This window comes from Thunnus thynnus, chromosome 4 (assembly GCF_963924715.1).
Source record: "Thunnus thynnus chromosome 4, fThuThy2.1, whole genome shotgun sequence".
Taxonomy (NCBI): domain Eukaryota; kingdom Metazoa; phylum Chordata; class Actinopteri; order Scombriformes; family Scombridae; genus Thunnus; species Thunnus thynnus.
Genome location: NC_089520.1, coordinates 5,159,522 through 5,175,913, shown reverse-complemented (window position 1 = coordinate 5,175,913; position 16,392 = coordinate 5,159,522). Strand labels below are relative to the sequence as shown.

The 16,392-nt window shown below is 38.6% G+C and overlaps 1 protein-coding gene across 2 annotated transcripts in view; it reads left to right on the top strand.

Moving 5' to 3' along the window:
* rspo4 (R-spondin 4) overlaps positions 1-16,392 on the top strand; it is a 43,129-nt gene that overhangs the window by 12,877 nt on the left and 13,860 nt on the right. For both annotated transcript variants that reach the window (XM_067586292.1, XM_067586293.1), the window contains exon 4: positions 480-686. In XM_067586292.1, the coding sequence (XP_067442393.1) occupies positions 480-686 (207 nt within the window). The remainder of the gene's footprint in view (positions 1-479; positions 687-16,392) is intronic.

Below are 16,392 nucleotides of genomic sequence, written 5' to 3'. Positions count from 1 at the left end.
GGTTTCCAGAGTTCTGAAGAAAACATTAGTATTTATATACTGTTACCACTTCAGGGATTATGGTTGCAATTTATTGTTTTATCGTCATTATCTTAGTCCAGCACATTCAGCTATTATTTTTCAATTTGCAGAAAAGTTCATCCAGCATTCTTAGGCTGAGAAAGATACAAAAAAAAATATGTATATTAAAAAGTCTTTACTTGGACAGGCATAAGTTCAAATGGGGACCACTTTCAACCTCAAGAAGCATTAATAGTGCCTGAGGAATTTCTCTTTTCTGTGAACATTTGTTTCATCTTCAGGAGCGCCTTAAGGCTCCCTGGATTCATTTCATATGAAACTGATCGACCACTTGGCTTTCACGATTACATTTTTTTTTTCAATACTGACTTCTTTTAAAAGATCTGGTTTTGTAAAATGAATTTTTTTTTTTTTAAAAAAAGAGCCTGAATTTGACATATCTGCTCCCCGGTTCTTAGAGGACTGCCTCCTGGCTCCGTTGGGAGAGTGGAGCGACTGGAGCGCCTGTCTCCGTGACGGCGTGAACTGCGGCTTCAGGTGGGGAAAGCAGACCAGGACCCGTGGGGGAAGGCAGGCCGGGAAAACGCCTGAAGAGCAAGCGGCATTGCTTTGCCCGTCCCACAATGAGACACAAAGATGCAGGATGAAGAAAAAGTGTCCCACAGGTGAGATGGGGAGAAGGGGAAGAGTTCACGTGCAAACAGTAGGTGAAAAATAAGGCTGGAAGGTTATGTTGTTGTTTGTTTATGTTGCCTGCTGCTCAAATGCATGTTGGACTGCCAACATCTGTGGATTCCATGCGATGTTTGGTCATGTGTTGTGAGCTGTGTACTTTACACACTTGTGCAATTTATAATGCCAAGTGGGAAAAGATTGGATCCTATAAAAAAATTCCAACATGTATTACTTGTAATTAACACTTGTAGGCTGACGTTAACAGTTTTTCAGCTTTGGAGAGCTCTAGTGTAGTGTTGGAGGGTGGTCTACGGAGAGAGAAGCTTCCTCACTTCTTTTGACAAACAGACACAGTTTTCAGAGGTTCAGCGGGTTCCTTACGCTCCGTCATGCAGAGTCAGATTAAACCGGATGACATCATGCTGTGAAGCCGCGTTACTGACATGTAACTTAACGTGATAAAGCGACGGACATCAGACGTGAGCAAATAACAACATGATATTGTTGTTCCCCGAGGGGTGTTTCATTTCAAGTAACGCCACTTAAGCCGGGCTCACTTCAGTAAATCAAGAAGTCCTGGCCTACAGTGATTTCCAATGGAAACGTAATCGCTGTCGAGCTATTTTCAGGTTTAGCCAGCTGTCCTTTATTACTGCTGTATTGTGAGCATCACAGTCAAACTGCAGCACACGTCAAATTTAGCACATTTATATTATAAGTCTCCATCTTATTCATGTAAAGCCTTTAGATCTCTTTTCTCTTTCACTGTGAATTGATGTGATCTGTATCTGACGACATTAGAAGCAGATTTTAAACCAGGCTTGAGTTAGTCTGATCATATTAGCCGGGAGTTTGCTTTATGGAACAGCTGAATTCTGGTTCAGGATCGCTAAAGTCAGGCTTTTCTGAGCTTCTGATGAAATCTAGCTGTGGTGATGTTGCAGTAGAGGCGCAACTAGCAATTATTTTCATTATTGATTCATCTGTCAGTTGTTTTCTCCATTAATAGACTAGTTTTTTGGTCTACAAAATGTCAGGAATGATGGAAACTGTCCCGTCTAACAGTCCGCAACCCAAAGATGTTTGGTTTCATATCATAGAAGACTAAAGAAACACACATTTAACGCACATTTGACAAAAATTTTGGCATTCTTGCTTAAAAAAATGACTCAAAACAATCATCAAACAGTTGCCTAATTTTCTGTTGATCAACTAACTGATAATCGTTGCGGCTCTAAATCATAAACTTTATCCTTGGTGATAAAAGTTGTTGATTTTTTTTAAATATTTTTTTTAATAGCAGCGGGATACTCAGGTTCACAGGAGATCACATGTTTGTGTTGTGATTTTGTGTTTGGAAGCTTGTGTTGTGTTGTTGTGTCGTGTTATGTTGTGTATGTAAGATGAAATATGACACAGACATGGTACAAACCAGAGTTTCAGATGACTGCATGTGGTGGAACAAGTGAAAGGCTGTGGGGGGAAAAACCCACTTCCAAAATGTTGATTTGTTTTATTAAAAATGAGAAAAAAGAAAAAAAAAAGGGAGAAATCCCACATGGGTGATTCCTGCGAAAGAGATGTTTGTGACAGAAAGTTATGGGAAAAAGTGAATTTGGAAATCAACATTATTAACAAGAAACGAAGTGAGTCAGAAGTCAGCAAACGCTTTATTTCCCTCATTCTTTAAAAGTGGCATGTTTGAATAAATGTTCATCAGGGCGTTTCAGACAGGATATGCATCATGAGAGCAGGTTCTCACCGACTTTAATCCTGTGCAAATATCCTCAAAGAAGCACCTACATCCTCTTACCGAGGCTTTCTGTCTTGAGCACCGAAAAAAAGGAGTTACATATGGAAACAGAAGAGAGCAAATATTAAGATGAAGAGAACGATAACAAGAGTCTTGTATGTCCGCCACTCTCAGCTCCCCGTGGCTAAAAAAGGACTTGCGTTTCTTTTTGTTGGCTACTCGGCTGTGAGATAACATCTTAAAACATCACACCTTTTCTCCGCCTTCATCGCAGGTTTTATGCGTTTACGTCGCTTCCATCCAAGGCTATCCAGCCTCTCTCTGCCGACAGACAGCTTCTCATTTATGAGATTTGGTGTAACTCGCGGAGATAGAAGTAATCGTGTCAGGGCATAATGCTCCTCATGTGTTCTGTGTTTTTGAGGGTCCATGTGAACCTGAAAATAGACTCTAACAGCAAAAAAAAATATTTTGAAAACTCTGTGTTGTGGAAATGCTGTCAATACTGGTTAAAACTGTGTTGAAGAGAACAAAAACACAGATTATTTAGTCCCCCTATTCTTATGCCCTCATCAGCAATAGAACTATTGTATTGGGGACAGTGCCTGGCTCTTGTTTTTAACTCTGCATTAAATTAATGATGAACTTCATACGGATATTCCAAAACATTAAAAACCAAACTTGGCAGCGGTTTCTGCTTTCCCTCCAAAACCAAGTTGTTGTTGTGACCTTTTTATTGTTCATATTTTTCTTCCTCTTACACAAACAGCACAAGAAGCTGTGAAACGTTTAAATAGTGCAGAGGAATGTACAGAGCTGTGTTGTTTTTAACTTTTTCCAAATTGGTGAGAAAGCCAACAGTAATTTCTCTTTAAAGCTCTGCAAATATTGTCTTGTTTTAGTGCGTGTGTGTGTTTGTGTGTGCGTGTGTGTGCGTGCCTGTGTTTTCCACTTCTTCCACAATGGAAGGCATGTCATCTGAAGTAATTATCATTATCATTGTCAGATCGTATGTCCGGTGGCATTAGGGGAGGAAGAAATCCGATCCAGCAGAGTCTGGCGCAGGGATTGGGCCCGTGGACCTAATAGCACACATCTGGGATAAAAGGGTGCTGTGGCATCTCCCTGACATTCCTCTGTTGTTCCAGATTAGACGGCTCTAGTCTTTTAATTCCTGCTCTCTTGTTGTCTTATTGTTTTCAGATGATGAGGAAGGACACGGGTCTCATCTCCCGTCTATTCCCTCTGTCCTGTTTTTCTCTCGTCTCTTCACTGATGGCAGCAAAACTGTTACGGAGGGGCGAACGGAGGGTTTTTTTGTTGCTTGTTTTCCTGGCAATTTAGCAACATTTGACACAGACAGTTAAGATGTTGTACTGTCAGGGGAATGTCTTGGCAACACAAATATATTTCCATTTGTATCCACATTATCTTATCGACAGTAACTTCCAAATGAGTGGTGGCCCAGCTGTTAGACAGAATGACCTAGTCAAGGTTCAAGTCCCAGTCAAGTGTTCAAAGGTGGAGGTCTGGTTGTTGCAAGTGTTTTCTGCTGAGATCTGTAGGTTAGAGGAGCGTACTTGTAACTGGAGGGTTGATGGTTCAATTCCCGTACCAGTAAGCATGGTGGTTGAAGTGAAAAAGCAGGATTCGCCTCGTACTGACATGACCTTGGGCAAACTATCCTTGATAAATATAGACTCATACAAGAGACATTAAAATACTCTAAATTCCTCAGCTTGCTGTAAATACGGCTCTAAAGTTTTCCATAAGTTAACGATAACATTACTGTGAAATCTAAAATTTGTGTACCCACAGATGGTTTACCATCCGAGGCTTCTCACGCTGAGGGTACTTTCTCAACCGTCAGTCATCATTTCGAGTTGAGGAGAGTCAGGATTTTATTCCAACCAAAACCTTCACTGCCGTAGCCTTTTTTTTTTTTTTTTAAATGACCAGTACATCTGAAAATAGAGAATAGAGAATAGATTACAAGACTTATAAAATCAGATAAAACACAAAGTATAAAACATAACAAATGTCACTTAATATTCACACTTCAGGCAGGAAGATACAGACATTTAATGATTTTTCAGGTTGTCAAACTCACGTGTATGTTAGACTCGTAACGTTTAATGTCATGTCAGTGCTTCCCAGAAGTTTAACCTTTAAGAATCCTGAATAGATATGTAATCATACATAATATTCATGTAAATGATCAATACAGAACTTGAACATTGCATTATGGTAAACCTGTCACTGTTAATTACCTCCAAACATTAAGAAATAACCAGTTAGCATGTGAGTTAATGAACATAAAACAATCAATAATCTATGCAGAACTTCTCCCCACTTCTTAAATATACAGTTAAATGTAATAAATCAACCGTACTTTGCCTTCAGCCTTGAGCTCCTTTATGTTTTCCAAATCCTGCCAGATCATTCTTGTCCCTTTTTGATTTGTTGCGGTCCCACTGTTTGAACAAATAAACAACATTATAAAAATTAAGAGCTGTCATCTTAAGGACTGGATTTTACAGCATTTCAGCTCAATTAATCACAAAAACCTGGAGTCAACTAGATGTAATTTAATCTGCGGACATCTCGCTGAGGCTGGCCAGGATGACGATTCGGTTCATGTCGCTGCTCGCTCTGCTGAATTAAACGAGGGCCAACGAGCCCTCTCACAACATGGTAACGAGGCTCCATAAAGTGTGGCTAGTGCGGATGCTTAATTTGGTTTGATTTAAACAGAACTCCTAAAAGTCAAAATAGCCAAAATAATAGTTTTGTGCCTCATTCTCTGTAGTTAGACACCCAGCACGTACACAAAACAACCAGAAGAGATGCTAATAGCCTAACATTTTTAATCCATCAGAGTTTAGTGCACCACAAATCACTTGGCTGTAAATCTAACCAGCATAACTGGGAGGAAAAAAACCATCACAAACTGTATAATTATACATATCTGTCCATATGTTGATAAATCAAACAGCCTTTTCTAAAGTTTGGTCTGCATATACAGTATGTTTGTAAAAATGACTTTTGCGGCTCTAGACACATGTTTAGTGTTAGTGCAGAAGCTTATTAAGTTGTATTTATGGCGGTGATAATCTCCCATAGTCGGACTGATTTACTTGGCTCCCTTTTCTAAAGTAAGAGAGCGGCAGTGCAGCTCTTATTTAGGACATAATGCATTTCCACTTCTATAAAATTGAAAGAAGCTGCATAACTAGTGTTTTATGATGCAGTGCAACACAAATGTAAACTGAAGGGAAACACTGGTATTTACAGTATGGTCGAAGTCCAGCAACATGCCTCTGTCTTGCATCTATATTACAACAGGCTAAGACAACAGTGGCTGGACTCCCTGTCAAACGTCGATCCTTCATTATTATTCCATTAGAGCTGTAGTGTATTGTTTTTTCAAATAAAGTAGAAATGAATGGATATAAGTCATAATACAAAACTGAAGTCCCTCGTGGCTTGTTGCCTGGTCATTCGTTGCCTGGAAAAAGAAAGCAAAGCTTAATTCGTACAAGTGATTCCTCTTGGGAAGAGAATTCTGCTGCAGCTGTACTTCAGTGTTTAATGTACTAAATGCAATACAAATCAAGCACAGACTTGGTACAGTCCCACAGCACAGTCTTGGTTCTGCACGCTACAGCTAGCTAGCCAAAAACGAGTTCAAAACACAATATGAGACTGAAAATAACACACAGAACAGGACCGTCGACTGGGATCACAAAGTCTTAGAGTATATAGAGTCCACACTGATATCCTATAATACTAATGGTGTGCACTGATAGACGCTGTTACAAAAAAAGCAAATGTAAAATTCATGTTCATATATTAAATATTACATTGACATGTGAAATGTTTATATATATATTTATGTATATATATTTATAAAATCTAAATTCACATACAGTTTTTTGTAAGGATGTAAATCAAGCAGACTATTGCCAATTTAAAATTTCATAACTTGACAAACATCCAAACTATTTTTTCCATCCACATTTTTTCTGTTAGCGGCCCACTGAGTGTATATAAAGATGGGTGTAGCGAGGTGTGACATCACCCATTGGTTTGCATTGGAGCCAGTTTAAAGCAAAGAGTTGCAGCTTATTGTCGGCATGGCCATCTTTTCCGTTTGGAGCCAGGACTTTCCAGATAAATTTTACCTTTCACGCTCTGGAAACACGCCCGGCTACTTCAAACCAAAGCTGACGCTAGCTTACTGGGAACACCGAGCACTGCACACTTGGGCTAATTTAGCTAACTAATGCTAACAGGGCAGGTATTGTAAACAAGTAAATTTAACAAAATATTGCAACGATAGTCCAACCATGGATTGTCCGACCATAATGACATGTTGAAAAAAATGGTTGACTTAGTATTTCTAGAGGGAAGTTGAAACTTTTTGAATTGGAGTCAGTTGGAACATCTAGCGGCCATTGGTAGCTTTGCGCTTTGAGGTACTTCTGCATCGGCTTCAGTTGCCGCTCAGTCACGACTGAAAATTACTTTTTTGTGCACAGTGTAATAATTCGATTACGATGTAGACATTTTACACTTTGATATATTACCCCGCTATCTGTTTCTAATATTATGTCCGCTGCATTTTAATATGTGGAGGAGCACAAAATATTAGAACAACTTTACAGAACATCGACACCACAAACAGCCTCAAAGAATACTAAAGAACTGAATCAATTTGTGACAACAGTGATTAAACTTTCCCAAACACAATGTAACACAGGGCTAGTGGACTATTTTGTGTGTGTGTACCAAAGAGCTCTGTATGTTGCCAGTGTCATTATGTCTACATTTTGTATAATTTATTTATGAGAGTTTCTCCCACAGCTGAAACACAAGAGAACCATTTTACTAGTCTGTGATGTTAACAAGCGACACTGTCTGGAGTGGGTCCATTACCAATGAATAGAGACCACGTGTGACTTTATCAGTGGTATTTTTTGAGGGGTGGGGGGGGACAGTGATGTTAACCAGATCGCTTTTTATGGGGATATGAGCTCATTTTCTGGTCTGGCACTGTTAGCACAACAACAAAATCCAGCTCATTTAGGTGTAAAGACACAAACAAAAGCATGGCCTGGGGCATCCTGGTGGCCCAGTATGGTATGTGTCTTTGACCACTGTGACCATGATGTTGAGTTTGAATCTGACTGGGGACCCTTATTGCATGTTATTCCATCCCTTCTCTTACCCCATGTTTCCATCATTCTTTACTGTAAAATTCATGCAAAATGTGATAATTGTCTTTTAAAGGATCAGCCTGGCCATTTTCTATATTTTTCTTGTCAACAAATCTGAAGTCAACCCAACGATGAACTGATCTACTTAGCGTGTATCCATAGCCTGATATATCTTATTCCTCTGTGCCGTCAATCTCAGTTGTTGTCCAAAAACTATTAAAAACACGTCAGTGAGCCTCACCGCTGCACTGGGTGACATGTTCCTTCATCATGAAGAGTTTTGGGCACGTTATTTCATTTAGAAACGGCTCCAAAGACTAATAACATTGATTACATTTTCAGTCTCCTGAGAGTAGTTCTTTGTAAGGCAGAAACACTGTTCTTTTTACAGAGCTTCACTAGCTTGTTGTGCTACATATCACAACCTCTTGACTTTGTACTAAACTAAAACTCTTTGTGGCAGAGGAACATGTCACCCAGTGCAACAATGTGGCGCGTTGAAATGGTTTGTAAGTAGATCATTTCATTGTTGGTTTGGCTCTGCACGAGATTTGTTGACAACAAGGAAAAATCTAGAAAAATGGCAGCCATATCCTTTAAAAGCGTAGCTCTCCTCTTACTTCCTATGTAGTCAGTTACGGAACAATGTGAGAAGGGGAAACGTCTATTATTACTACCTCTACAGTATTGATGCAGGATCGAGTTGATGAGATGAGTCGATTGCTTCTGTTAGTACTAATAATCAGCAGTACAGATTTAGGCCTGGTCCGCATCGTTCGTGGCTTTCAGTTTATGAGTGATGATGTGTGTTAGTTGTACTGAGTTGGAAGTTATGAGAGCTGTGGAGAACGGACAATACATCAGTGATTTCAAAGACATTTTTTGGTTCTCTTACCCTGAGATCACACCAGACATGACGCAGCAATGGTCATTACTGAAGCATTACTGAATCATCCATCTGTTCAATCGACATTGACTCTTAACTGGAAATGGTGTTACTGGCCTCTGAACCAGCAGTTCCAAACATCTGTAATGCTTCTTAACTCTTGGTTAACTTTTCGGTAAATGATTTGGAAAGTCTACTTTACAAAACTAAGTTTTTCTTTTTTCTTTTCTTTTTTTTTTCCAAGTATGGGGTATTTTCTGTGTTTTCAGAAGTTCTTCTCATGAAGTGGAAATGAGGTTGAGCAGCACAAACGAAAGATAAGAATAAATCTTTGCCAGGAGAATTACATGATGGTGGTATAATGATGGGAAGCAGCATTTACCTTAAAGTCTTGATTGTATTGGTTCATTTCCCAAGAAGTTCATGCATAAATTAACTCATGAAACAGTCTTTCTAAATACCGGAAAGGTATTTCACCAAAAAATCCAATGAGTGCAGGGTTGGTAGTTCGATCCCCAGAGCAAGATACTGAACCCCAAACTGCTCCAAATGGTGATGCAACTACCTTGTGTGTGTAAATGGGTGAATGAAATAGTAAAGTGCTTTGGATAAATAAAGAATTATACAAAGGCAGCCCATTTACCTCACTTTGAAAGAAAGTTTTAAAGGCATTAATTCACCAAAGTTTTTTTTTCATAACACAACTATCAGTTTACACTTTAAGGTGACAAACAGCTGAAGATCATTAGTTCAAGTTACTGTGAGAACTGATTGAATTATGATGAACTTTCCTCATATCTTTATCATGTAGTTGTACCATTTTATCAGTTAATTTTTCAAAAAGCAAAATGTTGAGCCTGTGTTTGTACATTTCAAACACACATAAACTTATTAAAAACCACCACTTCATATTATGTTTTAGAGGAATACGTGCCAGTTTGTATTAATTGCATTCCAGGTAATATCAATAAAACTGCAGTTGGGTTGTTTTGATTAAGTAAAAATAACTCAACAAAAAGCAGATTTCATGTTTCAGAGTTAAACAGAGCCATATAATGGATAAAAGTTTCTTTTAAGTGTAATATTTAACATTCTTTAACATAAAACAAGTAGGTAAATTGCTACAAAAACAGCCCATTAATGTGCAATATTACACAAGAATCATACCTTGGAAAAATCCCAGCCAGACTACGATACCCCTGAGCATGAACGTGCAACTGTTTTAATCTGCAGAGTGTCATTAAAGACCACAGCTGTCCTTATTTCAAAGAGCTACCACAGTGGTGACCAGACAAGCTCACTGCGGAACTGACTCATCGAGCCTAAAGTCTGAAACAGTTTTTTTTTGTTTACAAGTAAAACTGCAAAAACCTGGAACAACATTTTACAGTAATCCACAGTGTAACTCTCCTTTCTATGTTACTTATTGAAGCTCAGTATTTCACAGTATTCAGTTTAACTCAGTTTTCAGTCTCATATCAGTATGTTTCACTCAATATTTCAGTTTTTTTAGTTTAGTATTTCAGTCTGTTACAATCAGATTTTTACCCAAATAACACCACAAAGCAGAAGCCACCATGTTGCTGTCTTTCTTGTTCTGATAAAAAGGTGAACATCCTCGTTTTCTCTGATTCTGACCACGGCCATGGACGCAAACAACATCAAAAACATGGTTGTCCAGCTGTCTTGAATAGTAAGTCTGTGAAATGGTAGACTTTGGCAGCACCATATACTGCATTACATCAAATGCAACTGTGAAAGTTTCCTCCGCTGCATTTAGCGGAGCGTAGAATTTACGTCCTCTTCGCCTGTCTGAGAGGAACAGGGCCGATTCTCTGCGTTTTTCATCACCTGTGAGTTCTGGGTCCTTCAGCTTCAATCAAAGTTCAACACAGGTGCTGCACACATCTTTTGACGGGTCTCCGAATGCCAGGTTAATGTCATACATGAATACACTATAATACAAAACGTATGAGATCTGCTCATCATTTTGACGGCAGGAGAGTTCATGCATCTTTTTCGCATTCAAGTCAGCTGGAAGATACTTTCTGTCAGGTGAACCACAGCGAGCGTTATGGCTGGCTCTGCAGGTAAATGTTTTAATGTGGTCTCTCGCAAATTGTCTCTTGGCTGCCTTTTCATTTGAGTTGAGAGCACAACCGCGGTTTTCAGGCATTGACGCTCCGTTCTGCATCCAGTACTTGGCAACGTTATAGAGGCGATCCTTTTTTGATGCCTGGAAAAAAACACAATAATTCTGTATTAACACACTGTCGCCTCTTGTAAAGCTCTTGGATTAGTAGATTGAAGGAAAAATAATTGACATCTTTTTGGAAGCTTATTAATTGTTTAAAATGATCTGAAAGTTTAAAATCCAAATGCCAAAGATTTGCTTTTTTCAGATTCTCAGTTTCTCAGTTTTATATCAATTAAAAATGTAACTTTGGGTCTATAGTCTTCAAACAAAATAAGCTATAAGCTAAAAATTATCTACAGATACGTTGAAAATGAAAATTGTCAATAGAGGTGTGAGAGCAAAACTGGAAGATTATAATCAAGGTGGTCAGTCAATCTGATTGGACGAGACGTCACGCTTGTGCAACAAGATGGCTGCCTCCGTCTTCCCCAGTTGGTTTTAACTCCGAGTTTTTAGTTGTTTTATTGTTTTAGTGAGCTTTTACTTTACTTGTTTTAACCAGTTTTAATATTATTTGAAATCAAAGACCAAAACATTTAAGCTCTGTGCAAACTGAGGTCTTTGTCTGTTTAACCCACTGGGTGGGAGGACAACGTGTTGCTGCTCCTCTGGACCTTTTTAAGAAATGGAGGGTCCAACTGCGGCCAAGAGCATGAGAGCCCAAAAATGTGAACTCTGTGACATGTTTTTAATTATTAGCAGGGAGGAAAATTTCTTCTGCACAAAATAAAAGAACTGCAGGAGAGGCTGATTGAGCTAAACACTGTTTTAAAAGTGACATCGAACCTTCAGGACACTTTTAACTCTGCGGTTTTAATTGGATCAGCTCACACAGGAGCACAAAACACAGGTGGGTGACAGAGGCAGGCAGGGAAGACAGAGGGAAATCCTACGCCCCCTACCAGTGTTGAGCCTGGACTCGTCCCCCAACGACCATCCCACCCATCCCTCCACCATCGCTTGCTTCCTCCATGGCGATCAGTGATTCCATCATTCGGGGGCAACAGTCCACTGTTTCCCCTTTGAGCTGTGATGAGATTAAAAAGAAAAATTCAGTCGTCTGTTCTGCCTAAATTCACAGCTAAAAACTGCATGTGACAAATTTAAGGTCACTTTTATAGACAACTTTGTTCTTTAAGCACGATTGACTGCACCTCAACCACAGGTGGTCATAGAGCTTCAAGAACATCTCCAACATGAAGCCATTTCTCTCTCTGAGCAACACAGACAGACTGATACAGGCTGAACTGTTGTAACACACTGAATACAGTCAATCAGCTACAATGAATTCAAAATTCTGCTGCACGAGTGCTGATTAAGACAGGAGAGCACACATTACGCCTCTTTTAAAGTCTTTACACTGGTTACTTGTTAGTTTTCATACTGGTTTTAAAATTCTTCTATCAGTTTATAAAGGACTACATGGTCTTGCACCAGTCTACCTCTCAGAAATGCTTCTGGTTTATGAACCAGGAAGTCACCTCAGATCCTCCGGTTCTTCTCTTTTAGCTTTGGTGATGCTGCTTTTAGCCGTTACGCTCCGAACGGCTAAAAACCAGATTAATCTATTTAAGTAGTGTTGTAATGTAGTTTTATTATTCATATTTATTTTATTTATAACTTATTTTATTCTATTTTGTTTTATCAACATATGACAGTTGATCATTATGATTTATTCTATTTTATTTTTAACATTTTACTATTTTACTAATCTATTTATTTTGTTTAGTATTTCACAATTCTATTGTTTATATTTTATTATTTTAACTACTCATCTTTTATTGTCTTATTAAATTAACCTTTTTCTGCTTTTTTAATTGTTTTGGTGTGATTAGTCTCTGAATCTATTTTTAACATCCTACATTTCATCAGTCGCTTGTAAAACACTTCGAATTTCTCTTCATTTGTTTGAACATTGCCGTATAAATACAGCCTGACTGATTAATTGATTGTTCTTAACAAATTGAAAAACCCAAAGCAATGTATAGAAATAAAAAGCAAATAATCTTTTGATCATTTTTTTATTAAGAAAAGTACAAAAAAGAAACTTTATACATCACACATTCTCTCCTTTTCCCAACAGCAGATACACACAAAGTAACAATCATCAAACCCATGTATCCCCCCACCACCAACCCTCCCAACCCTCCCAGTGGCGACTCCATACACACCCCAACCCCAGATCTCTCCCACGAAAAAACAAATCACGCTGCACCCTCTCTTTAACTAAATTGTAAGCCGTATCCCACGCTCAGAGAGTCTGAAGGCTGTCCCCATGCGTTCAGGCCACGGATCACTCCATCAGGACAATTTTCGAGAAGCGAGTTGGCCAACTGTTGCCAAGCCAAAGAATGTAGTGGTCGCCACCTCAAGGCCAACATTTTTTGGCTGCAGTGAAACCAGCCCATAGAATATGTGTCTCTCTGCTACAAAGACAAATCTAAAGAGAAGTCGTCATTAAGTAGAAGCAAAGTTGGTGAAAGTGGGATCTAAACTTCAAGCATGTCACTTAAAGTGAGAGATATTTGCTTCCAGAATCCAACCACATCCAGGCATTCCCAGAAAAGCAGATAATCTGAGATGAAATTTTAAAAAAAAAGGATTATCCACAACATAATCACAGACATTTAGCAGTATTCAATACTTACAACAAAAAAAAAAGCTCATAAATGATGCTTCACAGACGAGTATTTTTCTCATTTAGAACAAAGTACTTGACCGTCAGACCCCCTTGGTTTTGTGTTTTGCTGGATTATCCACTTTAGGTCTTCATGATATCCATTAAGGCAACAGAGTGGCTGTTTTACTTTATCTGTTGGTTAATTCCTCAACATGCTTCTTTTTCAAGTTTCAGCTTTCCTCTTCTTCTTCTTTTTGTTCCAAATTATCCATCTTTAAAGATGCCTTTGAGCGCACTGATCCGCCGAACTGATTAATTGGGTTCTGTTCAAGAAGAACAGCACACTGGCGTTTACATCCTCTGCTGTAAAACTTTCACTGCACTGATAACGGACAGTAACGGCTTTTCTAATAAAACTTATTTAGGGTTCAGAAGGTGCTACGTGAATAACGGTTTTTGCAAATGAATTCTTCATATATAAATGTCAATTATTCAGCTCAATATTTCTGTCATGATTGTTTAGCGCAGAAGTAAAATCATATTTTTTTTTAAATATATGGGAGCAGATTACATTGCAAAGAACAATCTTATATCCACCAACCAGTCAGACAAATCCCGCCTGACAGAAAAGGGAGTTATTTTATATTACACCATTTCAGATGTTGCTACTTTAACATGCAGTCTGTACAGCGGAGAACTCAGTGGCCTTCTTGTCCAGCAACACATGGATCTGAGTAAAGCTTACAGTGTAACACAACACAGACAGCGAGAGCTAAAGTACATTTTCCCCAAGTATCATATGCATTACGTTAACGCACAGCGATTCCCAGTGCAGACGTACCCTCAGGGCAACTAAACTCTGGACAACAGGTACTCATTAGACAACACGGAGCTCGCTGCACACTGCCTCACTTCTTTTTTTTTTTTCTTACTTTCACTCCTTGAATGTGCTCATGTATGTATTTCAGAGGCAGGCCCTAAGTAAAAGCAAATAATGAGATTCTTGTTTCCTCGCGGAGACTAACCCTCGCAGTCGTGGGCCGAGATGAGAAAAGTATGTTTCTAGGTGGATTCCAGGCATTTTCATGAGGTTTTGTGTTAGTGTGACTGATTCAATTTGGCTGGATTCAGTCCATTTCAATGTACTTTTATAAATTCTTTATCAGACCATCAAGAATTTAGAGATTCAATACACACCACAAGTGGTCTGTGTATACTCTGTTTTGAAGTTCTGAATGTATCAAAGATGCCCCATCGTTCTGGTCCTATGCTTATTTTACAAATCCCAGGCGTCTCTTCTCCTTAGAGAATTATTCTGCACGACACCTCCCTCGGCTGCTATCTCAGTGCGCCGGAGAGTTGAAGCAACCCAGTGACCTTTGAGTCGAGATCATTAAGATTTATTTGCCCGGCTCATTAAATAAGTCGTCTACGTGCGTCTTATTTATTGTAACGACGGAGGAGATTTGCTCCTGCTGCACCTGCAGCGGCGCTTTTACTCGTGTCTTTAGTGTCCGTAGGAATAAAGTAGGAGAGAGCGTTTGGTGCAGTTGGTAAACATATGTGTTATGTGTAATTATGATGTAACATTACAGCATTGCTGCATGGTGACGCTCCTGTTAGTGTGTGTGAAGACATTGGTGATATGTAGAGGATGTTTGGGGCTCAAGAAGTAAAGTAGAGGTTTTTCATTTCAATCTCCAGCTTCTGTTCACATGTTGAAGTGTCTTGAGAGGTGCTATTAATGTGGAATTAATAGCACCACTATTCTTGTCTCCCTCGTTTCTTCTGTAAAAGGTCACATGAGAGGTGAAACTTTTGGGTCGAGTATGTTATGAGCTGGGAGATAATTCAATAATATTTATCAGCATCTAACTTTATTAAATCAAATCATATTCACAGCGTGGTTCATGTAATGCTTCATCATCATGCAGTGTGTTTTTCCAAATGAATGAAGCTCTACATTTATGAGAGATTTAGGCAACAAAAGCACTTTGGCTGAGATTAGTAAAATAAACATGTTGTTGCTTCAAGTCATTGCAGACTTTATGTATTAAACCTGATATTGCTGTAGCAGATATTCTTGTAAGATCAGATATTTTTATGAACAGTATCAACATTTTTACAACTTGCCAAACACAGCTAATAATTAACAGCATTTTCTCATTATGTGGACAGAAAACATAATTCAGCATCATTATGTTTCCATCTAAATGTATTTGCTGTTGCAGTTTGTATATGAACGTAATTTCTAGAACATTGTTTTGAGCAGCATTTTAGTTATTTAAATGTGATTTTGCATATTTTTACCATGTTGTAAAATATATAAATATTGTAAAACAGCCTTATTACATCCATAATGATTTCAATCTTATGACCTAGCTGTAGGCATGCCCTCTATTAAACCTATAGGAGAGCCACATCAGCCTGTAGAATAGACTAACCATGTCCAAACTCTCTCTCTCTCCTGCTCCCTGAACTCTCACAGAGGAGTTGAGGAAACGTGAGGCAAGGTGAGATACTGATCAAACGCGGCACATTATACTGTCTTTTTCTTTCAGTCATAAAATATTTCCATCCAGGGGATAATAGGAGGTTAGGCCCAGAGGATTGTATCCAGTACATTCTGAGTGAGTTTTGATAAGAAATCAGGCATGCAGCTTTGAGGCAGAAAGAAAATGTTGGCATCACGCTGCGAGTGAAAGAAAGAAAGAAAGTACCAAACCAGAAAAACAAATACTGACAAAAAAAAAAACCACAAGAGCAAAAAGCAAAATAGCCAGTATTAGGTGAGGAAATCACTTCAACAGTTCTCCTTTTCTGTCACTGCTTTCCAGTAAAAGCAGGAAATTTGTCCCATTTTTCAGCTTTTATTGAAGTTAAATCAAAAATATACAGAAACAACATTGTTCATCTCAACATACAGCCCTCATAAATAAGTTGCTGTGTGTATTTATGAGCTCTGACAGATTTCCTTTAGCTTTTCTGAATTTGACATTTCATTTGTGTAAAATTTGACTT